Source organism: Prionailurus viverrinus, chromosome A1 (assembly GCF_022837055.1).
Source record: "Prionailurus viverrinus isolate Anna chromosome A1, UM_Priviv_1.0, whole genome shotgun sequence".
Taxonomy (NCBI): Eukaryota; Metazoa; Chordata; class Mammalia; order Carnivora; family Felidae; genus Prionailurus; species Prionailurus viverrinus.
The window spans coordinates 92,628,449-92,652,709 of record NC_062561.1 but is presented as its reverse complement, the minus strand read 5'-3'; the positions used below and the strand labels follow the sequence as shown (position 1 = coordinate 92,652,709).

Sequence of the window (24,261 nt, the reverse complement as noted above, 5' to 3'; positions counted from 1 at the left end):
TAACTACGTATGGTGACAGATATTAACTAGATTTATCATGTGATCATTTTGCAATATATACAAATTTGAAGCATTATGTTGTATACCTATAACTACCATAATGTATGTCAATTCTACTTCAATAGAAAAAAAGAAGTTAATTTGTGGGGCGTCTGGGTGGCTTAGTTGGTTTGGTGTCCGACTCTTGATCTCAGGTTAGGTCTTGATCTCAGGGTCGTGAGTGCAAATTCATGGCATGGAGCCTACTTAAAAAAAAAATCAAATTGAAATATTTCCATTCAAGGAAACCACAGGGTTAAAATGCCCCTCATCTGTTGAAGACTAACAATTTTATATAACTGACTGATCTCCAGACATAAATACACAGCTGCTCATGGAACATTCTCACCAAGACATTCCAAAGCCTCATCAAATATAGACGTCCAGGGGCGCCTGGGTGGCTCAGTCGGTCCTACTTCAGCTCAGGTCATGACCTCACGGTTCATGAGTTCAAGCCCCACATCAGGCTCACTGCTGTCAGCACAGAGCCCACTTTGGATCCTCTGTCTCCCAATCTCTGCCCCTCCCTCACTTGTGTGCTTTCACTCTCTCTCTCTCTCTAAGAAATAAACATTTAAAAATAAATATGTATAGATGCCCCAAACCAAACTGTTGATTTTCTCTATTAAACTGTTCTTCCTCTCAGACACCCGTCTTAGATGTCAGGACCATCACCCATTCAGTCACTCATGGCCAAGACCAACAATATGAGAATTGCTGCACTGAGGTCCAGGAGAGGACAGGATTTCAGACAGATGACCCTGATACTTGAGGCTGCAGTCGCCCTGGAAGCTTGTGCCAATTGGAAAGACGTGGCTGGGAGGGCGAGCTCACCTCTCATGGCCTTGCACAACTGGAGACAAAAATCAGAGTCAGGATGGGGCACCTGGCTGGCTCAGGCAATAGAGCGTGCAACTCTTGGTTTTTTTTAAGTTTACTTATTTATTTTGAGAGCAAGAGAGCATGAACAGGGGAGGGGCAGAGAGAGAGAGAGAGAGAGAGGGAGAGGGAGAATCCCAAGCAGGCTCTGTGCTCAGCACAGAGCCCAATGTGGGGCTCAATCTCACAACCCTGAGGTCATGACCTGAGCTGGACGCTCAACTGACTGAGCCACCCAGGCGCCCCTTTTCCTCTTCTCATAAGGACACCAGTCCTATTGGATTAGGACTCTGTCCTTATGACCTCACTAAATCTTAATTCCCTTCATTACCAGGCCCGACTGGAGGTTAGGGCTTTAATGTGTGGATTTGGGAGGGACACAGTTCCATCGCTAACAGCCCAGGACACAGAATTCAGCCCGGGACACAGAATTCAGCCCAGGGGCTGAGCATGATGAGATCACCTCTTCCCTCAGCAGGATAAAATCCCCCTGGTGACCCCAAACCCGGCCCCTGATGCGGCTGCAGCTTCAGGTTTCCCCACAACCCCAGCTCCACACATACTATTCTCTCTGAGTCACCTCCACCTGTACCCGCCCACTTCAGGGCCCCACGTGTGTCCCTCGGCCAGCATACCCTGATCCCTAAAGGTCTTCCTGACCCCCCACACCAGGTCTGGCCCCTGGTTACCCCCCTTTGTGGCACCACTTTGACCACTGGCATGTCTTTTTTTTTTTTTTTTACATTTATTTATTTAGAGAGACAAAGAGGTGGAGGATGAGGCAGAGAGAGAGAGAGAGAGAGAGAGAGAGAGATCCCAAGCAGGCTCCGCACCGCCAGAGTGGAGTCCGTCGTGGGGCTCGAACTCATGAACCGTGAGATCATGACCTGAGCTGAAGTCAGAGAATGTGTGACACTTGATCTCCAGGTTGTGAGGTGGAGTCCCACACTGGGTGTAGAGATTACTTAAAAATAAAATCTTTAAGAGGCAACTGGGTGGCTCAGTCAGTCACCTGACCCTTGATTTCAGCTCAGGTCATGATTCCAGGGTCGTTGGATAGAGCCCCATGACCAGCTCCTCACTGAGCATGGAGCCTGCTTGGGATTCTCCCTCTCTCTCTCTCTCTCTCTCTCTCTCTTTCTCTCTCTCTCTCTCTCTCCTCCTCTGCCCCTCTCTCCAACTTGCATTCTCTCTCTCTCTAAAATAAAAAAAAATGAAAAATGAAGAAAAAAAACAAAGTCAGGGGCCTGCCAAAGGTAGGGGACCAATAAACACCACGTTGGGTTAAGCCCCACAGGACTGCACCCTAGAAGTAAAGCTGAACTGAAAACCAGCCCTTCCCTGAATAGTAGCCCTGCTCTGAGTCATCCTGGGGCAATATCATGCCCTAAGTATGAACTAACATGATCTCAGTTTGCTAATCCCTCCAGGCACCTGGCAAAGGCAATAGAAAATTCTTTTTGGCAAATGACAAAATCACCCCACTGCAAATTATTTCTACAAATAATACCACAACTATAATATTCAACGTACAGAAACAACCAGACACATGAGAGAAAGCAAGATTCCTTGAACTAAAACCATTAGAAACAACAGTCAACAGAAATACAACTGGAAGAATTCTGGACTATAAAACAAATTACATGTACTCTGTTCAAAAAATTAAATACCAAAGGGGCACCCAGGTGGCTCTGTCGGTTGAGTGTCCAACTTCAGCTCAGGTCATAATCTCAAAGTTCATGAGTTTGAGCCCCACATCGGGCTCCGTGCTGACAGTTCAGTCTGGAACCTGCTTCGGATTCTGTGTCTCCCTCTCTCTCTGCCCCTCTCTCACTCACACTTTGTCTCTCTCTCTCTCAAAAATAAATAAGCATTAAAAAAAAAAAAGAAATTAAACAACAAAATTGAAACTTCCAGCAAGGAACAGGAAACTATATAAAATTATATAGCACATGTATAAAAGGAGTAAGTGGAAACTAAAAAGTAAATTATAGGGCCGCCTGGGTGGCTCAATTGGTTAAGTGACTGACTCTTGGTTTTCGGCTCAGGTCATGATCTCATGGTTTCGTGAGTTCGAGCCCCTCATTGAGCTCTGTGCTAACAGTGCGGAGCCTGCTTGGGATTCTCTGTCTCCCTCTCTCTCTGCCCCTCCCCCACTTGCACAGTCTCTGTCTCTCAAAATAAGTAAATAAATTTAAAAAAATAAAAGAATAAAAATAATAAAAATAAAAAGTAAATTATAAACTTAATGGGCTGATTTTTTAAAGTTTATTTTTAAGAAAGTACAAGCAGGAGAGAGGCAAAGAGAGAAGGAGAGAGAGAATTCCAAGCAGGCTCTACACCATAAGCGCTGAGCCCCACATGGGGCTCAAACCCATGAACTGTGAGATCATGATCTGAGCTGAAGTCAGATGCTTAACTGACTGAGTCACCCAGGTGCCCCATTAATGGACTGATTTCACAGCAGATTTGACATGGTTGAAGAATGAATCAGAGAAGTGGAAGACTGGTCAGAGGAAACAATCCAGAAAGAAGTATGGGGAGACAAAAAAAGGATGGAAAAAAAACAGAAGAAAAGGTTACAGATATGGAACCTACAGCAAGAAGGCCTCACATACATCTAGTTTCAGTCCCAGAGGAAAAGAAGAAAGAGAGAGAATAGAGGCAATGTTTGAAAAGATGATGGTTGAGAATTTTCCAGAATGGGTACAAGATATCAATCTATAGATTTAAGAATTCAAATGGATCCCAAGTAATCTCACGATCCGTGAGATCCCGCCCTGCGTCTGGCTCTGCGCTCACAGTGAGGAGCCTGCTTGGGATTCTCTCTCTCTCTCTGCCCCTCCCCTGCTCATGCTCTCTCTCTCTCTCTCTCTCTCTCCAAAATAAATAAATCAACATTTTTACAAAATGGATCCCAAGCAGAGTAAATAAAAAGAAATCCATACCTTGACCCATCATGGTTGAAAATGTAGAAAATCCAAGACAAAGAGAATAGGAAAAGCATCCAGAGGAAAATGATAGCTAATAGTGCTGGTCATTTACCTCTTGTGTCTCAGGTCACAGCTACAATCTGTTGTGTGGTGCTGGGCTAGGGTCTGCAAATGACATTTCCCAGGCCCCCTTGTCAGCTGACCTCCTGTTTGGTTCTGCCAGTGGGAGGCACTAAGGGAGATTAGCCGGCAGGGGAAGGGGATTCCTTCCTGTCTCTACTTCCTGCTGGCTTTACTTCACTGGCATCCAGCTCCTTTCAACACTCCCAGCACCAGCCACACCAACCCCCCTTGCAGGTCATAGCCCAAGCCATCAGGGTCCCTCTTCTGGGGGTCCCAGAAGGGCTTCCTTCTCCAAGACTCTAAGTGCTGTTAACCCTGCCCCTTCCCTCTTCTCTTCCCAGGTCCAGGGGTAGAAACTATAAACCGGGGCAACCTCAGTACCCTCTTTTGCTCTTTGGGTCTTCCAAAATCTGTGCAATCCACTTTGTGTATTATTTCCCCTTTGTTTGAAAAAACTAGCATGGTTTACATTTTCCTGAGTGGACCCTAAGGGATCCAGAACTCTCTAAAGGAGACACAGAGAACATGGTAGATAGCATTTTTGTTGTCAATTATTTGCCACCAATCCCTATGGGAAGCTAGTATGTTTCCACCCTGGTGACATCAGGCTTTGTCCAGTGACCTGCAAGGGTAATGACACGTGAGGGTAAGTAATGCCTGCTGCTACTTTTCAGTAAAGGCTTTAAGAGCCATCACATGATTTTGCCATGGCTCTTTTCCCTCCATGCCAGGAGCCAAGCATGTCCCAGGGAGGAGCTGCCGCTGACACCACAGGGCATGGAAAGTGAGCCAAAAATAAACCTTTGTTGTTGCAAGCCAAGGAGATGTAGGGGGATGTTTGTTACCGCAGCACACTCTAGCGAAACCTGCCTGATTCACACAATTTGACTGCATCTCACTCCTTAACAGCAAACATGGGAGCCAGCAGACGGTTAACCAATAGCTTCAAAGTACTACAAGAAAATTACTGGGGCACCTGGGTGGCTCAGTCAGTTAAGCACCCAACTCTTCCTTTTTGGCTCAGGTCATGATCTCACGGTTCATGAGTTTGAGCCCTGCATCGGGCTCTGTGCTGACAGTGCAGAGACTGCTTGGGATTCTCTCTCTCCCTCCCTCTCTCTGCACCTCCCCTGCATGCTCTCTCTCTCTCTCTCAAATAAATAAATTTAAATTTTTTTTAAACGAAAGTTACCGCCAACTTAGAAGTCTATACTCAGAGAAACTATCCTTCAAGAAGAGACACCAGAAAGACATTATCAGACAAAACCTGGGGGATATGCCATCAGCAGACCACTGCACATTAAAAGAATCTAAAAACAATTTTTTTTGTTTGTTTTGCAGAGAGAAAATGATTAAGAAGGAAGATCATGGGCACAGGAAGGAATGAAGGACAAAAAACACAGCAAATATGCAGGTCAATCGAGCTGAAGACTGACCATATGAAAGAAGAGTGGTAAATAAATACAGTGTGCAGTGCTTGGCTGGATCCTGGACCAGAAAGGGGCGTGAGTGGAAAATCTGGTTGAACCCAAATGAAGCCTGCAGTTTATATTCCTGCACCACTGTTAACCTCTCTGCTGTCATCATTGTGTTGTGGTTATGTATGATGGTTTTACTTATTTACTTATTTATTTACTTATTTATTTATTTATTTTTGAGAGAGAGAGAGAGAGAGAGAGAGAGAGTATGGGGGGGTGGGCAGAGACACACAGAATCCAAAGCAGGCTCCAGCCTCTGAGCTGTCAGCACAGTGCCCGATGTGGGGCTCAAACCCACAGACTGCGAGACCATGACCTGAGCTGCAGTCAGATGCTTAACCAACTGAGCCACCCAGGAGCCCCTTATGTGTGATGTTAACACAGGGAGAGGCTCAGTCAAGGATATCAACAAACTTCACTATTTTTGCAACTTTTCTCTACGTCTAAAACTACGTCCAAATAAAACAGAATCATCAGGGTCTGTATTGCCGGGTGGTGACCTCTGCCCAATCCTGCTTCCTCCCCTTTTCTTTCATAGATGTTCCAGCCCATAAATTCCTGTGCTCCGAACCCCACCTCAGTGTCTGCTTCCCAAAGGATGGACCCACAACAAGCTGTTCATTAGGTTGTGTGACCTTCCCACTGGCTCATCAGTTGAACTAACCTCACCAGCCTGGAGAGCCCCCCTGGGGCTGGCAGCTGTATGCAGAATAAGAGGCAGGTACAGGGAGTGACCCCCACGATGTCCACACCGCCCAGGGCATGACCTGCCAAGGGCATGATAAACACGTGCCTGGAGGACCTTGCCAACCACGTGAAAGTCTGTGTGTGGCCTGGATCTCCAAGGTGGTGGAGCTGGTGGGAGGAGAGCTGCTGCCCAGGTAGGTTCGGTCGGAGGGTGGGGTGGGGGCGTAGCAGCGCCAGGCAGGTGAGGGTGTGTAGGAGCCTGTCTGGCTCTCCTGGGTGGGGCTGGGTAAATGTTTGGGTACATGGCTCTGTGAGGCGGGCCTGCCTCGGGTTGGGGCTGGAAGCCAGATGGGCAGGCTGTGTCGGGCACATGTACTCAGCAGGCTGAGGAAGCAGGAGAGTAGGAGCAAAGGGAAATCTCTGCCTCAGCAGAAGATACAGGGGAGACAGTGCTGATGTTCAGACTTCCAAGGTCGGGGGCACTTCACATAGCAAGGCCCAGGGCAGCGACGGCTGTGCCCCAGGCTTAGCTGACCAGCTGGACATGGGTAGCTGGGAGGGTGCATGAGGGGCTCACTGGGCGGGGCACCTGGGCAGCTCAGTCGGTTAAGCATCCGACTTCGGCTCAGGTCATGATCTCGAGGTTCGTGGGTTCAAGCCCTGCGTCAGGCCCTGTGCTGACAGCTCAGAGCCTGGAGCCTGCTTTGGATTCTGTGCCTCTCTCTCTGCCCCTCCTCCCTCAAAAATAAATAAAACATTTAAAAAACATTGAAACAGTGCACACTGGCATCTTAGCCAATTTCTCCACAGAGACATGAATCCCACAGGTGACAAAAGGTCACTTCTCTTCCTGGCCTTTCCTTCAGGGGAGAGCTTCCATTCTCTCTCAGGAGAGCAGTGTTGGTGGGCAGGGGGGCCAGCAGAGAGGCCCATCTGTGGGAGGCCATGCCTGGCGGACCTCAGGGAGTCTGAACCCTTCAGCTTCGTCTTTGGCCATTGTACCTGAGCAACCACACACCCTTAAAATAAATGGCAGTTACAATTTAAAATGTGTGTCCACACTGAAATACTGCTGGATGAAATACCATAATGTCCGGACTTTGCTTTCATGTAACCTGTGAGCAGGGGAGGGGCCGGGGCGTGGAGGGAACGTTTATACGGAGGTGAATAAAACCCTAAAGCAGGGTGATGAAGACCTGGGAGGGTTTTTATTCTTCTCTATGGGCCTTTGTGCATATTTGGAAATTTCTGTAATTAAGCTTTAAAAGTAATCTGGATCAAGTCCTTGCTCAAAACGAAATGACTGGCTCCCTACTAGTGTCTTTTAGGTAACCCTGGAACATAAGGATCCAAGTTCACTTCAGTGTACAACTTTTTTTCTTTCTTTTGTTTTATGAAATTGCTTTTGAAATTTTTTTTTTCAACATTTTTTATTTATTTTTGGGACAGAGAGAGACAGAGCATGAACGGGGGAGGGGCAGAGAGAGAGGGAGACACAGAATCGGAAACAGGCTCCAGGCTCCGAGCCATCAGCCCAGAGCCTGACGCGGGGCTCGAACTCACGGACCGCGAGATCGTGACCTGGCTGAAGTCGGACGCCTAACCGACTGCGCCACCCAGGCGCCCCTGAAATTGCTTTTTAGAAAGAGAGCATGAGCAGGAGCGAGGGGCAGAGGGAGAGAGAGGGAGACACAGAATCTGAAGCAGCTCCAGGCCCTGAGCTGTCAGCACAGAGCCCGACACCGGGCTCAAACCCACAGACCCTGAGACCATGACCTGAGCCGAAGTTGGACGCTCAACCGACTGAGCTACCCAGGAGCCCCTTTCTTGTGCTTTTTGAGTGTAGCTGACACACAATGTTGTATCAGTTTCGGGTGTACAACATAGTGACCTGACTTTTTTTCTTCCTTCATGAATTTTGTAAATTGTGGTAAAATACATCTAACGTGTAATTTACTGTCTTAACCATTTGCAAGCATGCAGTTCAGTGGTGTTAAAGCACATTCACGCGGTTGTGCGACCGATTTCTAGAATCTCTTCATCTGGTCAATGCACGGTTTTGCAGTGACTTCCCCAGACTTCTTGCAATTTCCCCCCCACCCCCTTTCCCACCCATAAATCCCTTGGACAGAGGGATTGGAGGCCAGGTCTCCCAAATTCCAGAGCAAAGTGCCCTGTTAACCATCTGGGCGGCAGATGTGGGGCCAGGCCAGCTGGCCGGTGACCAGCCGGTGGGCCAGTTGGGTCGCCTGGACTTCCGACGGTGTTGGCACTGCCGTCCTGGCTGGCTCCTGCAGGTCTGAGCTCTCTGCCCCAGGGCAGGCCCCTGAGCAAGTCCTGGCAGCTGTCAGTTTCCACCCTACCCTGCAGGCAGGAGCTGTCCTGGTCATTGGGGGGGGGGGGGGGGGGGGGGGGGCAGGAGGGATGAACCGAGGCTCCTCCCTGGCACGGGTGACTCAGGAAGGGCAGTCCTGGGCCCGGGAGTCCACTTTCACCCCAGGGTGTGGGGCACTCTCCCCGGGGCGCGGTGTCAGGGCCCTACTGCCTCGATCCCACCAGCCATGATGCCCCACCATGAACAGATCTCCTGGAAGGGCTGGCAGCAGCTGGAACAGGCCCCTACCAGCCAGCCTGCTCTCTGCGAGGTATGAAATCTGCAGGCTACCTCTCCAGAAACGCCCCACTCTCTTCCCTCCTCCCTCGGGCCAGGGCCTGGCTCTGCTCCAAGGGGACCAGAGACGATGAGAGAAGGCAAGGAGTGAAGGGCAGGTGGGGGACACACAGCTGTTAAGCCCTTCCTTCACAGTGGTGCCATTTCATCCTCCAGGCAGCTCTGCGTGTTCACACGAGGAAACTGAGGCTCAGAGGGCACCAGGAAGTTACAGACTGGGGATTAGCGCCAAGCCTGCCTCTCTTCCTCCTTCTCCTGGTGAGAAAGAAGCGATACAGTGGCTTTTTGGCAGATGGTGTGTTGGAGCTGAACACGGCCAACTGTCAGGCCCTGGAGGAGGTCCTGGGGGTCTATTCATAGACCGGAGACCAGTCGCTGTGCGTTCAGGGCTTACTGTCTCCAGAAGGTGACAGACAGAAGATCCACAAATGCTGTACTGCTGCAGGGATGGAAGATGGGGGCAGTAACCTTGCCTTGGACGTGGGGTGAGGAACACAGCAGGTGCCATTCATGGGTGCTCCCAAGGACCAGCCCTAACATATGAGGACACTGAGGCGGTTCCCAGTGCAGAGGTGCACAAGACAGGGGCAGAGGCCAGGCCCGAGGGGGGCATGGGACTAGTCCTAAAGCTGGGACGCCACCTTTCAAGAACATGAGGTTGGGGACAGACTGTGTGGACTGGAATGCACCCTCTGGGGCAGAGTGGGCGACAGCTGGGAGCCCGAGCATGGGCATAACTGCTGCAATAGTCAAGGAGAGAGGTGACGAGGCCAGAGGTGGCAGGCAGAGAGAAGGGGACAGTCCCTAGTCACCATGGGTAGGCTCCGGGATTTAAAAAAAAATTTTTTTTTAAGTTTTTAAATTTATTTTGAGAGAGACAGAGACAGTGCGAATGGGGGACGGGCAGACAGAGAGGGGGACAGAGAGAACCCCAAGCAGCCTCTGCGCTCCTAGCACAGAGCTGGATGCAGGGTTCAAACCCACGAAGCCACGAGATCATGACCTGAGCAGAAACCAAGAGTCGGATGCTTAATCTACTGAGCCACCCGGGCGCCCCTAGGCCCTGGGATTTTGAAGTCCTGGCCACTCTCAGGCAGCAAGGATGCACCTACTCTCTAGCCCAGGGAGACGGATCAGAGACATCGAGAGTGCATGCTGGGTGGGGACACCACGTGGCGTCCCCGGCCACTTGAAGACAGGCCCCATGAAGCACTTTGTCCTTCTGACAAACTTGCCTCCTTTCCGCATCAGAAGTGGAGACGGATAAACTAACATTTACAGATGGCCACCATCTGCCAGGAACTGTGTCGAGTGCTTCACATTACTTCACATGATCTCCTTTTCAAGGTGAGAAAACTGAGGTGCAAAGAGAGAAATTAAATGGTCCCAGGTCAGCCGATTCAGGAAGTGGGTGCAGCCAGGGAGCTTGCTTCCCTTCCCCTGGCCTGGTGCCCAAAGTGCCGCACCCCTTGGCATCACTGTGGCTGAACACAGTAAGCCCCATGTCTAGGAGGCAAGACACCCAGCTTCCAGGCCCAGCTCTGCCAGGAACTAGCTCTGATATGCGTTCTGGGGGAGTTTTTCCATCAGAGGAGGTTGGGCTGAGGGTACTCCAGGGTTCAATGTAATGCTCTACGGTTTATGCCCTAAGGTTCATGCTTGTGAATGTGCACAGGAAGGCATGAGGGTAGAGGGCACAGGGCATATGGAGGTGGACAAGGAGGAACTTTCTGGATTGGGACCAAAGCTGCCTCTCCCTTGGGGCAGTGGGTCCCCTCTGCCCTGCACTCCCCATCCAGGGGATCAGGACAAACTCAAGGGCTCAGAGAAACCAGGCAGGAAGGAGCACCTGCTAGGCCAGCTACCCAGATTGGCGGGAGGGATGGGGGTGGTGGTGGTGATGTCCTTACCAGCCTGGAGTCTAGACCTATGCAGGAAGTGGGAGACAGATAGCCAGGCTGGAGGGGGCATGGCCAATTTTGTTTCTTTCTTTTTCTTAGCTTATTTTTTTATTTACTTTGAGAGAGAGAGAGCGAGCTGGGGAAGGGGGGAGAGAGAGAGAGAGAGAGAGACAGAGAGAGACAGAGAGAGAATATCCCAAGCAGGCTACACACTGCCAGTGCAGAGCCCAATGCAGGGCTCGAACTCATGAATCATGAGATCATGACCTGAGCTGAAATTTAGAGTCAGACCCTTAACCGACTCAGCCACCCAGGCGCCTCAATTTTGTTTCTCTAATGAGAGTTCTGTTAGAGGGATAGAGCCAGGCTGCTCTCTGCCCCTGCTCCAGCCCCCCTGCATTCTGCACCCAGTCCAGTTCAGTGAAGTGGTTCCAGCTCCCTATGCAGCGACCAAGGTGCCCCCAGCCTCTGCTCTGCTCCCCTCCATTGTGCAGCCACTTTCCCAGGATTCCATTCAGCCAGGACCCTCCTGCCCTTCTCCCCTCCCCTCTCCTCCCTGTGTTTAACATCTCTAGGCTCCAGGGTATTTTCTGATTTCTTTCCCTCCTGTTGGGATGTTCCAAAATACTGAACACCCTTCCTCTCCCACCTCCCTCTGGCAGCCTGGTACAGAGAAAGAACATTGGACTTGGGGTGGGGGAGTGGTCAGAAGATCTTGGATAAGGTGCTGTGTTTTTTTTTTAATTAATTTACTTTTGAGATTAAGAGAGAGAGCAGGCGAGTGGAAGAGGGGCAGAGAGAGGGGGGACAGAGGATCCGAAGCAGGCTCCGTGCTGACAGCAGAGAGTGCAATGCCAGGCTCGAACTCATGAACCATGAGATTATGAACTAAGCCGAAGTTGGACGTTTAACCTACTGAGCCACCCGGGCGCCCCTATAGGCTCTTGACAATGGTGAGCATGCTCCTCCCTGGAAATGCCTCCCACTATTCAAGTACCACCTCAAAAGCGATTTCCCCAGTGAGGCCTTTCCACAGGTCCCCAAAACGGTAAAGTGTGTCCTTGTGCTAAATTTTTATCTGTCCCAGTGAGTAACCCTACCAGACTGGGGGCTCCTCAAGAGCTAATATCCAAAGTAGCAGTGATGCGTTTTCTTAGAGATGGATCCTCTTATATTTGGCACCCCCATTGTTAGTAAACGGGTAAGGACAGCACAGAATCCAAGGGATTGCAAACTGGTGACCCATGAGCCAAGTCTGATCCACGGGTGACGTGCTTTCTTTTCTTAATTGTGATTAAATTCACACAACGTCAAATTAACCATTTTAAAGCGTCCAATTCAATGGCATTTAGTACACTCACGATGTTGTGCAACCACCACCTCTCATGTTCCAAAACATTTCCTCATCCGAAAAGGAAACTCCATGCGCATTAAGCGTCACTCATTTCTCCCTCCCTACAGCCTCTGGCACCAATCTGCTTTGTGTCTCTAGGGATTTACCTACTTCATACAAGTGGAATGATACCACAGGGGGCCTTCTGTGCCTGGTTTATTACACTTAGCATAATTTTTTGGAGGTTCATCCATGCTGTAACAGGTATCAGAAGTTCATTCCTTTTTATGGTTGAATATTATTCCACGGCATTGATATACCACAATGTGTTCGTCCATTCATCAGTTGATGGGCAATGGACTGTGTCCACCTTTGGCTATTGTGAAGAGTCCCGCTATGACCATTGGTGTACAAATACTTGGGTCCCTATTTTCAAATTCTTTGGGGTATACACCTTGAAGTGGAATTGATGGGTCATTCGAGGACTCTGCTGAGCTTTTTGAGGAAGACACCTGCTTTAATTTTTTGAGTCTGAATGCCTTTAGGTGTTCATCTCTGTCTCTGTCTCCATCTCCTCTACTGTCCTACACCCATTTGACTCACATCGTCTGGCCCCTGAAGGCATCTGAATCTGCTGCCCCTGTAAGACTCTGGCGGCAAAACAAAAGAGAGAGAGAGAGAAGAAAAGAAAAAAGGAAAGAAAAGAAAAGAGAAGAAAAGAAAAGAAAAGAAAAGAAAAAAATCTTAGCGCCCAATTCAGTCGCTAACGAGCCAGAGACCTTGGGGTCAATCTCTCCAGCTCTCGGAGTACCTTTTGCTCAACCTCAAACGGGTAACAATGCTTACCTAAGAGGAGGCGGCGAGGATCTGGGAGTTGAACGCGCCTCTTCGGAAGCTGCCGAGTTCTGGAAACGAAGAGGAACGGGCGAGGCCGGGAGGAGGAGGAGGGGGGCTGGCTGGACGCCCTCCGGGGACGTCGGCTGCGCGGGGGCTGCCGACCCGCCGGGAATCCGCGCGGCGCAGGGCGCAGCCGGCAGGGGGCTCGGGCGGCTCCGGCGCGCGGTGGCTGGGCGGCGCGACGAGCCCGGGCGGGGCTCAGGTTGGCTCGCGGTGGGCGGGGGTTGCCCCCCGTCCCCGCCCCCCACATCCGGGGGCCCGGCCGGGCTCTGGGCTGGCGGCGCGCCGGTGAGTCAGGCCGGGTTTTCCCTCCGCCTCTGGGGCAGGCGAGCGAGCGCCGCGGAGCGCGTCCCTCCCTCGCCAATCCGGCTCCGGCGCCCGCCCGCCCGGTCGGCTGGCCGCGTTTTCCAGGCGCCTGCCGCCTGGTCGCTCCGGCCCGGCTCGCATTCTCGCCTGGAGCCGACGCTTGGAGGGAGGGTTCGAATCCGCGCGAGGGAACTGTCGCGCGCTAGGGGCGCGGAGCGGCGCCAGCATGGTGAGTGGGACGCGGCGGGGGCCGGGGACTGGGCTCGGGGGTGGGGCCGGCCGCCGAGGTCTCGCTTTCCGGGCGACCTTGGCCAAACCGCAGCCCTTCGCCCGCGAGGTGCCCGTCTGAGAAGTGGGCGGGGGTGGCAGGGTGCGGTGTGCGTTTCCAGACACTGAAGCGCCGAGGCGCGGGACCAGGGACCGACCGCAAAGCTCCTCTGGAGGGGCCGGCGGCAGGTTACGCTGCTCTCCGCAACCCCTGCAAATGTGCTCTCTCGGACCCCTGCGCCGCGCCTGGGGTGGGGCAGGCGCCCTTGGCGCGGGAGTCTGACCTGGGCTTCGGCCCCCCAGCTCGGCCGCTCCGGGCAGGCCTCAGGGAGGAGGCAGCAACAGACGTCCCCTCTGGCCCCCCAGGTAGCTCGCCGAACCTCCCGCAGTTCTACGGAGCCCACGCCTCCGTCACAGCCTTCGGGGCCCGGGGGAGGGAATTTCGTGGGGATGCCAACATCGTCTGCTCCCCACGAGACCCCTCTCCCGTCCCCTCCGGGACACCCCCTTCCTGCTCCGGTCCCCTGCTCTGTAAGGGCGGCAGCTGCCAGCTGCTAGGGATCCCGACCTATAGGGACGCTACCAGTTCTTGGCGGCCGGAGCACCTGCCCAGCCTGGGGCCAGGCCCACGTCAAGTCCCTGGCTGTGTCGAGAAAGAGTACTGCGACCGGTTGCCTCCCACCCCGCACCCAGTCCCCTAGTACAGATTGGGGCTCTCCTTGTTTGCACCTGCGGCTTAGTCCGGCTGAACTGCAACCTTGACCCTCTGTGCCCTCTCCCTGCCCAGCCAAGAAGTGAGTGGAGGCAGGAGGCCACCCTGGGCCCAGTGATCAGCCTCCTCCAGGGCCCTCCTGGGCAGGGCTCCTCTGCCGGCTGGCTGAGTGTGGGTGTACATGTGCAAGACTGTGAATGAATGTGGCCAGCCTGCTCCCGCCTCTAGAATCAGTAGCTTCCAGGGCTCAGAGTCCCCATGCGGCAGTGTTTCCACTATTCCTCTTTGACCAGGGGCGGGCCGGAAGAATTCTATGCTGAGGAGACTGGAGTCCAAACCTACCTGGTTGCAGATGCCCTTGAGAGAGGCAGGTGTGGGGGGCTGGCCCCACACACATACACAGCAGTGTGTGTCTGAGAAGGGCAGCTGGTGACCTCTGGCTGGGACAGCAGGAGAGAGGGCCTTGCCCAGGGTTTTGGAATTGTTCATCATTGTGGGATGTTGAGCAGCTGGCTTCTAGGCCTTTCTGGCCTTCAGGTTCCTTGCCTAACCCCAACTAGGCTGTTGTGGAGATGAGCCCAGATGATGAAATGAAAGGCTCAGAAAAACTGTAGAGTGGTGTATGCCTCTGTGACTCTCTAGTGATACTCAGACACACTCCTTTGTGGTTAGATGCCGAGCTTTACCTCTTCAGGTGTCACAGTGTAACTAGGGTATGCCAGCCTCTTCCATCACCCCCGCCCTCCCCCCGCCCCCTTACCCACTGCCCCTCTTTTGGAACTGGGACATTCCAGTCCAATTCTTCAGGGGCAGCTGCAGACACTCCCTCCAGCAAAGCTGATCCCCCCCAGCAGGTGGTGGGACCTTCCCCTGGGGCCTGGGCTCTGGAGGGGCTAGCCACAGCCAAGGCGGGACTCTGGAGCTTCCTGCCCACATGCTCTGGGATGTCCCACGCTGGAGGAGACTCACGATGGGGTCAGGATGGGCTTCTAAACCTGAGGAGCTGGCGTACTTTCTCCAGGGCAGCTGAAAATGTCCTCAGGCATGTGCTTTTACTTCCTGGGCCTCAGTTTCCTCTTCTGAAGAGGATCTCAATATTCCCCACCTATGGGTGTTGTGAGGCTGTGGTAAGCCGTGTGGGGCTGACTAACGGACGCTGGGATGCTTTCCCTACGTGCCCTGTCTCTGTTTCATGGCCAGCATGGTTCCCGAGCCTCATGTTCCTGTCACCACCAAGGGTTGATGCAAAAGAGATGCCCCTGTCTGCCCAGGGCTTTCAGTGCTGCTGGCTAATCTTGGGCCCAGGGGTTGGGAACAGGAACTAAGGGGTCCTGTTGAGGCCAGCTGGGGCCTGTGCAGAATATGGCTTAGCCCAAACCTAGCCACCAGGGTGGTGGTGGTGGGGTTTCATCTCTGTGCAGAGCTCTGAGCCCCAGGGTGTGTACTGAGCTCTTGGCAGGGAAGCCCTTGGAGGCACTTGGAGGAGGCCCTGGTTTTTGCTCTGATGTTCCCATGGGGGCTGCAAGGCTCTTGCTGTCTCTCTCTCCCTCCAATACCCCCCCGCCCCCCCCACACACATCCTCTCCAGCCCAGCCTGCACAGCTGCCCTGGCCTGACCAGGCCATTCCCTGGGCCTCCAAGCAACGGGGAAGGAATGTGTGTGTGTTGGGAGGGGAGGCGGGATGGACCCCTGTAGGAAAAGGGACTGTCCCAGACTGAGACCTGGGCAGGGTAGAACCTCCTAAAAGCCGGGGGCCTCAGCCTCTCTGGGAGAGCTGATAATACAGCCAGAGAAGTTACCTAGGAGGGCGAAGGGTGGAGGGCGAGGGCATTAGGGAAAGACAAAAGGAAGGGGCTGTGTGTGCCCCCTTCATCCAGCTCCACAGCTCTTTCTAACTGCTCAAGTCACACGTGGAGAGAAGCCCCTTACCACACACACCCTCATACCCTCTGCATCTAGCCTGGGGGCTGGGAGGACGAGTGGGTCTTCATGCTAGAGTAATGCTAGACCATTCCTGTGTGTGTGTGTGTGTGTGTGTGTGTGTGTGTGTGTGTGTGTCCCAGAGGATGCTCATTGCTGCAAAGGTGACCTTGTGCATGACTGTGTCTGCTGTTGGATGTGACTGTCTGTGCTGTGTCCTGTCACATAGGAACCACCGTGCTACTGGTTTCAGTGACTAGATGCAGTTTGTATGTGGGGTATGCGCTCTAGTGGCCCATGGCTGCCTCTGGTTCAAGGACTCTCCCCCTTGACCCTGAGACCATTTGTAGAGAACATGAGGTGCTAGTTGTCTCTTCCTGAAACAGGAAATAAGGATCTGCCCAGGGGAAGGTGAAGTGGTGTGCGTCTGGGGCTAGATGGGCATATTCAGCACCACTGCCACCTCCTCCCCCCCCCCCCCCCACCATGCTTGCACTGGGCTTATAGTTCATGAGACCTTTCACCTCCATTGTCTCTGTGACAAAAACCCAAAGGGAAGGCCAGGGCAGGCAGTCTTTCCCCACTTCAGAGATGGAGAAACTGAGGCATGGCAAAGGGCGATGAGATAGTGTCCAGGGTCCCCATGGAGGGGCAGTGTGAGGACAGGGCTGGAGACCAGGTTCTTTGCTGTCTGCCTCCCTGAGAAGCAGTGACAAGAGTGAAGTGTGCTCATGGTAAGGAGGTGTCAGATTGGGAGGCAGGATACTTTGTGTTTTATTCTTTTCTGAAAGGGTGCAAGTGGGGGAGGGGCAGAGAGAGAGGGGGACAGAGGATCTGAAGCCAGCTCTGCGCTGACAGCAGCAAGCTCAATGTGGAGCTTGAACTCACAAACTGCAAGATCATGACCTGAGCCAAAGTTGGACGCTCAACTGACTGAGCCACACAGGCACCCCAGGGATACTTCAATTCTAACTCTTTGGGCTGTGGATGCCATCCTGAGCCCCCACTAAACATTCAACAGCATCCTGCTGGGATCACAGGCATCTCAGCCTGACCAGCTCTGTGACCTTGGGCAAGCCACTTCACCTGCAGGAGCCCCAGTGCCCTGGACAACAGCTATCTCACGGGACTCCGTAAGATCACTCCTTTGCAGGGCTGTGTCTCTGTAGGTGGCCAGCACCTCTGATTCCTTAAGTGGATGAGTCCTCTGGCCCTGTGAGCCCTGTGACATCCTCAGAGGTTATTAGATGGAGGCAGGGCCGTGCCCCCCCCTCCGTCTCCCAGAGAGCTTTGTCTTCCACAAACACAAAACCTGGAAATGGTTGAGGAAGATGGAACCTCCTAACGACCATTGTTTGAGGTGGGAGTGGGTGTCCCGGAAGCATATTGGGTGGGTGGGGGGTGCTCAGCCACCACATGCCTGCTGGGTGTCTGTATGTAGATGGGAGCAGCCGCTTGGGGGCCAGAGGCAGAGACGGTGGTGTTCACTCATTCAGCAGGTCCTTTCTGAGTATGGACCATGTGCTGGGCCCTGGGCTGGATAGGGGGGATCCAGTGGGGTGGTAGGGCCAGGCCAGGGGTGGGGGGTCTCAGCCCAGATGGGAACTGGGTCCATAACCTGGTCTCTGGGCCGCCTGCCAGGGAGGTCATCTGAGCAGCTGAGCTCATCTTCAACCAGCCTGTGTTGACCCTGCCTGGCTAGGGGCCAGGCCCTGAACTAGACTCTTTAGTCTTGTTATCTCAGCCCATCCTCCCAGCATCTCTGAGTGATAAGACTTGCCATGGCCATTGTCTGCATGAGGAAGCTAGGGCCTACGTGTAATTGGCCCCACCCCGGGTCAAGATTTGGGTCCCCCCACGCACCTGGTGGTGGTCTTTGGAGTGGCAGCATATGCAGGGGCTGGCGGGGGCTCCCGCTGGCCCTTCCCCCTGCCTCCCCCCACTGCCCCTATGACTATGTGAACACCTGTTCCGGAAACTGTGGCCATTGTTACCACCATCCTTCCTCCCCTTGGGCCCTTCCTGTTTGTATCCCTCCCACTGCAAACCCCCAACCCCACCCTTGCCAGCTGCTTCCCTCGGGGAACTCTGACCCACTGCAGGAAGAGGGGCTCAACTGGATTTTCCCCCTCCCCAGAGAAAAAGAAGGAATGGAGAATCATAAGCCACCGGCCCCGGTTCCCTGTGCCCTCTGCCCACCCCACCCCCCAGATTGGGTGAGGAGCCTGGTAGGAGAGTGAACAGGGTCAGAGTTGGACAGAGCCTGAGTCCACAGCTGGCCCAGTCCTGGGAGAGGCCCCATCCTGCCGCTTTGGGGCCGTTCCCCTATGTCCCCCCCCATCACACCGGCCCTTATAGCTGGAGCTGGGGCACCAGGCAGATGACCTTGGGGCCCTTTCTCTTGCCATCCTAGGAGTCCTGTCCTGGGTTTTCTTTCCGGGACCCATATCTGCCTCCTGGGCCTGGGCCAGGCAGGTGGCTGACATAGGCAAAGAGCAACTGGTTTTAGAGTATTGGAGAGATTGGGCAGCAAGTGCCCACCTGCCTCTGACGGAGCCTCCCAATCCCCAGAAACAGCTGCCTGTGCCCTGCTGAAAGTTCATGGCCACAGCCCTGGGCCCTGCTGGCATTGTCATGGGCAGCGTGGGCAGCCTGTTGGAACGGCAGGACTTGTCCCCGGAAGAGCTACGGGCAGCGCTTGCAGGGCCCCGGGGTTCCCGCCAGCCTGATGGGCTCCTCCGGAAGGGCCTGGGCCAGCGTGAGCTCCTCAGCTACCTGCACCTCCCCAAGAAGGACAGCAAGACGGCCAAGCGTGCCCCTCGGAACGAGAGTGCTGACTACACCACCCTCTACTACCGGGAGCATCCTCGAGCTGGTGACTTCAGCAAGACTTCACTGCCCGAGCGGGGTCGCTTTGACAAGGTGCATCTCTGCCCACTTCCCTTCCCCAGTGTTGGTAGGGATGGGGAGCTCGGGGTCTCCTCGGAGATGCTCTTATGGGGCTGGGACATGAAAATCCTGCTGTAGGCTGTCCTGAGGCTTTGGTCTTTGGTCACCGGTCACCGCCTCTGTGTGACACGCACCCCAGGTTCTCAGAGAGGATCCTGGGGGCTGTGGGAGCGTTAGAGGGCAGAGGCGAGGTCAGCCCAGGGCCTCAAAGCTGCCCTTTCTTCCCGGCAGTGCCGCATTCGCCCATCGGTGTTCAAGCCCGTGGCGGGCGCTGGGAAAGGCTTCCTGTCCATGCAGAGCCTGGCAGCCCACAAGGGCCAGAAGCTGTGGCGCAGCAATGGCAGCCTGCACACATTGGCCTGCCACCCACCCCTGAGCCCAGGGCCCCGGACCAGCCAGGCACAGGCCCGGGCCCAGCTGTTGCATGCACTCAGCCTGGACGAGGGCGGCCCCGAGCCCGAGCCCAGCCTGTCTGACTCCTCCAGCGGGGGCAGCTTTGGCCGCAGTCCTGGCACTGGTCCTGGCCCCTTCAGTTCCTCTTTGGGCCACATTAACCACCTTGGGGGCTCCCTGGACCGGGCCTCCCGGGTCCCCAAGGAGGCTGGGCCACTGGCGATGCTGAGCTGCCTGCCCGAGCCACCGCCCCCCTATGAGTTCTCCTGCCCCTCCGCCGAGGAGGTGGTGGCCCTGCTTCCCGACACCTGTGAAGATCTCAAGAGAGGCCTCGGTGATGAGGATGGCTCCAACCCTTTCACACAGGTGAGGGCTCCCCCTGCTCTGGGGTCCTGTTCTGTCCCTTGGCATTGGAGTACAGGACACACAGAAGGGTCCCCAGCCAGTTCACTTACGTAGCTCTGGGCACAAGAGAGTAAGGAAGATGGAGTTGATTTGGTTCCCCAGCCCCCATGTGATGGGAGTGTCATGTCACTGGTGGCCCTTACTAGGAGTTGCGTGGAAGGGAGGAAGAGAGACTCCCTGGGCAGTCTTGGCAGGCACTTCACCTCCAGTTGCAGCTGGAGTGTTGTGGAGGGGCTGGCAGTTGGTGTTCAGGAACGAGGGGGGGTTGGGTGGTCCGTGTGTGGGATATCCTCGCATGGCAGGCGCCTCGTCCCCTTGGCAGGTGCTGGAAGAGCGCCAGCGGCTGTGGCTGTCCGAGCTGAAGCGCCTGTATGTGGAAAGGCTGCACGAGGTGGCTCAGAAGGCAGAGCGCAGTGAGCGCAACCTCCAGCTCCAGCTGTTCATGGCCCAGCAGGAGCAGCGGCGGCTGCGCAAAGAGCTCCGGGCACAGCAGGGCCTGGGCCCCGAGCCTCGGCCCCCCGGTGCCCTCCCGGATGCTGACCCTAACACCCGACCAGAGGAGGAAGCCCGATGGGAGGTGAGAAATTGGGCATACAGAAACTTTTTATGTCCTCTTTGCCACCTGTGGGGTCCCACCCTCTGCTGGCTCCTGGTCTTACCCACTTTGTCTGGCTCTTGCCCATCCTGTGCCCCGCCCCTCCCCGCCCAGGTGTGCCAGAAGACGGCGGAGATTAGCCTCTTGAAGCAGCAGCTGCGGGAGGCTCAGGCCGAGCTGGCGCAGAAGCTGGCCGAGATCTTCAGCCTCAAGACGCAACTTCGGGGCAGCCGGGCGCAGGCGCAGGCCCAGGACGCAGAGCTGGCCCAGCTGCGCGAGGCCATGCGGAGCCTGCAGGAGCAGGGCCCTCGGGAGGAAGCCCAGGGCAGCTGTGAGACCGACGACTGCAAGAGCAGGGGGCTGCTGGGGGAGGCGGGTGGCAGCAGCGAGGCCGCAGGTGGCGCCGAGCAGCTGCGGGCCCAGCTGGTGCAGGAGCGGCTCCGAGCCCAGGAGCAGGCACTGTGCTTTGAGCGGGAGCGGCGGACGTGGCAGGAGGAGAAGGAAAGGGTGCTGCGCTACCAGCGGGAGATCCAAGGAGGCTACCTGGACATGTACCGCCGCAACCAGGCGCTGGAACAAGAGCTGCGGGCGCTGCGGGAGCCCCCAGCACCCTGGAGTCCTCGGCTGGAGTCCTCCAAGATCTGAAGCCAGGGGGTGAGCGGGCTGCAGAAGCACCGCCAGAAAGCGGCTTGGACGAGCCCGCGCTGAGAGGGCTGGCTCCTTCCTTACACTGGTTGGGGGCAGGAGCTGCTGAGGCCAGCCAGGAGTGGGGAGGCCCACCGAGAGGAGGGGTCCAGCGCTGCTGTGGGCTGGATAGGGTGCCCTCCTGGCAGAGGAGCACCTCGGCAGGGCCCCGCCCTGCTCCCTGGAGTAGATGTGGCCCAGAGAAGGAGGCTGGGGGACCAAGGGCCCCGTGATGCAGAAGGGCAGGCGTGAAGGAGGGAGGCTGGGACGGGGACATTGGCCTCCCTCAGAATAAAATCACATTTTCTACAAGGAGGCCCTGGGTGATACACTGGGCCTGTCCCTGGCCTGGGTCTAGAGGATTGTGGATGGTTGGGGGTGGGGGCCCTTTACCTTGGCTGTATGTAGCTCCTTCCATGGTCATGGTCGGTGGGAGGCCATGCCATGTGCCTGTGTGCGCAGCTGCTGAGCATGTGTGTTGGGGAGTGGAGGAATCCATGCCCCAGCACCACACGGTTCCTTAGCTGCCGTGTGGGCTGAAGTTCCTTTCTCAGCACCAGTGGGATTTTTTGGAAGGAACAATAACAGAGAACCCAGAAAAACAAAAGGGCAAGTCAACCAAGGCATTGCTAGAACATGAAACATTCTCTTGGTAGGAAGTCTGGACTGTGGTACCCAGCCCCCTGCTGGGTTGGGGCCGGCCTAAGACAGCTTCCCCTGGAGCACCCAAAGGCTCCAGTAGGGCCCTGCCCCTCCCAGAACCCACCTCCCATCTTTCTGTCTGGCTGTGGTGCACCCCTCCCCCCCCACACACAGGGATGGGAGGCCCTGGGAAGGTAGAGGAGACAAAATTTGTGGGTGGGTTACTTGGTGAAGGGCCTGTACCGCAGCAGGGAACGTGGCCATTTTCCTGTAGACAGTGGAAGGCCCTGGGGTATTTTTTAGCAGGGGTGAGATGTGATCTGATTTGTATTTTGGAAAGGTCTGTCCTGAGAGGAAGGAGCCCTCCACTCCCAGCCTTGCGCCGGGCTCTCTGACCCTTAGGCTCAGCCCCCTAAAGCCCACTCTCACCCATAGCCTCTCAGCAGTCAGGCTTCCCCTTTGGGTTTTTGCTCCCTCCTGGGTGGATGGCCTGGAACACAGACCCAGGCTGGCATGCAGGCAGCCCTTCCCCACTCCCTGCAGTAAAGATCAGTATCCATATGCCCTGCATTGAGCACTTCCTATCTGTTAGGCCTTCAGGGCTTGGGGGCTCAGGGTTCAATTAGTTGTGCTTCCCGCTCCAGGGGAGCCAGCGCACAGACCTCTTCTCCTCCCAGTGCCTGCCCTGATGGGGCAGCAGCATCCTCTGGTATGTTCTCTGCAGAAACCCCAGGTTGCTCCCTTCCACCATGATCCCCCCCTTCCCAGGCCATGCCTGGCAGCCTGTCAGGCCCCAGCATGTGGGTCCTGGTGGTAAGTGGATTCACTATGTAGGGGCACCTATGGGGCTATGGAGTATGAGCTGATGTGCCCCACCTTTTTAGGGTGGGGAATGGGGTGTGTGTGTTGTCTGCCGTGGGGATGGTGTGTTTATGGCTGTGTAAGTGGCAGGTGTGTAAAGCTGTCTTGTGGGTGGTGGGTGTGTCTGGGGGTGTGTTTGGGGCCCCTGGGTTGGAGGCCAGGAGGGCTGCTTCCTGGCCCCTCCCTTCTGCCCCATTTCTTTCCACCAGTCCCTGCCCCACTTGTCTCTGGCCAGGCTTGAGTAGAGCCTGTGGCCAGGACAGACCCCTGTGTCTGGGTCCTCTGCCTGGGAAGGGAAGCAGAGAGCACTCAACTTAGGCAGGCTGGTCTCCCACAGGCCTTGGAACCCATTTCACAGACTTCTCCAAACCGAGATCTCTGGGCCAGTGACCTTCCAGAAGCCCCCCCCTCCCCAGCAGAGCTAGGTGCTGACCTGAAGCCTGGGTCACTCCCTCCCCACAACCCGGAACTGGGCAGGCTGCTTGTCCAGGTGCCCCACAGTGGCTGGGGTCTACCTTTCGGTGAACCATCTCTGCAGGACAGCTCCCCACCCAGCAATTAGAGAGCTGGGCCGGCCAGTACAGCCGGCGGGGAGTGGGTGGGCGGTACCAAAACTTGGCAGCTGTGCCAGAAACCAGGGCCAGACCCAGATGCAGGGGGAGGGCACGAGAGAGCTGAGGCTGGGGTGGCTCAGAGGGAACCGGATCCCTGTTAGCTCATCCCTGCTGGGCAAACCAGTTCCCTGGTCCCCAAGCCGGCTGGGTGGCTCTGGGGCCAGCTGATCACAGGTGCCACTGCAGTGGCTACTGCTTCGGAACCCTCCCTCCTGAGCCTGGCAGGCCCCTTAGCTCACCAGGTGCCCAGAGGTCCCCCTGCCCTGGCAGACTAGGCCCAAGCAGCCAATTCTCCAGAACTGAGGCCAGCTGCCCACACTGGGCTCCATGCCCCTGGGCCCTTCTGTTCTCAGCTCAGCTAGTGTCACCTCTTTCAGTCACTCCCTGGGCCCCTCAGCCTATCACTTAAGGCCTCTGACAGCCTGGCCTCCACAGAGTCCCTGATACTGGTTGCCCTTTCTGACCCCATCATTCCCTCACAGCACCTCTGAGCCCTCATCCTCCAGGCAGAGGCTCTTCACAGTCCCCAGATCTTGTTTCCTCAGGAAAGCCTGCCCTGAACTCCTGTCCTGCCCTGCCTGGGCAGCGCCCCCCGTCCCCGTGCCCACAGTCCCCTACTTCTGCTGACATTTTGGTCTCTCCACTGGGCTGTGGGCATTGCCAGGCAGGACTGTGTCTTCTGTTTTTATCCCCAGAGACTGCTCTGGCTCCAGCCCAGAAGGCACTGGAGGGCTTTGGACTCAAGAGGAACCAGACCTCTCCCTGGCTGTCATGGGTTCAAGCTGGGGGTGGAGTGGAGTAGGTGGGGAAGTCTCTGGCTCTGAGTGTTCATTCACCATTCACGGGCACCTGGGCCAAGCACTGGGGCTGCAGAGCCAGTCCCCATTCACTGCCTGGGGAGGTACTGCACGCCTCCCTCAGGGCCAGGCCTGGTTCTCAGATGAGGAAGCCACAGTGACCAACGCCCCTGC

The 24,261-nt window shown here is 55.4% G+C and overlaps 2 protein-coding genes across 3 annotated transcripts in view; one reads left to right on the top strand and one right to left on the bottom strand.

Annotated features, from left to right (window-relative positions):
- The window catches only part of LOC125164113 (translation initiation factor IF-2-like), a 28,830-nt gene extending 15,442 nt beyond the window's left edge, over nt 1-13,388 (bottom strand). Inside the window, exons 1-2 of the mRNA XM_047856612.1 lie at nt 13,328-13,388; nt 12,891-13,215 (exon numbers count right to left, since the gene is read on the bottom strand). Of these exons, the coding sequence (XP_047712568.1) occupies nt 12,891-13,215; nt 13,328-13,388 (386 nt within the window). The remainder of the gene's footprint in view (nt 1-12,890; nt 13,216-13,327) is intronic.
- N4BP3 (NEDD4 binding protein 3) lies at nt 13,220-21,485 on the top strand. 2 transcript variants are annotated; one of them, XM_047871995.1, is made up of 5 exons: nt 13,220-13,476; nt 18,719-19,069; nt 19,328-19,855; nt 20,217-20,471; nt 20,604-21,485. In XM_047871995.1, the coding sequence occupies exons 2-5, from the start codon at nt 18,749-18,751 to the stop codon at nt 21,132-21,134; spliced, it is 1,635 nt and encodes a 544-aa protein (XP_047727951.1). In that variant the 5' UTR covers nt 13,220-13,476; nt 18,719-18,748; the 3' UTR covers nt 21,135-21,485. The 2 variants fall into 2 exon arrangements, with proteins under 2 accessions (XP_047727951.1, XP_047727959.1); XM_047872003.1 differs by having other exon boundaries at nt 18,561-19,069.
- The last annotated feature ends 2,776 nt before the right edge of the window (nt 21,486-24,261 follow it).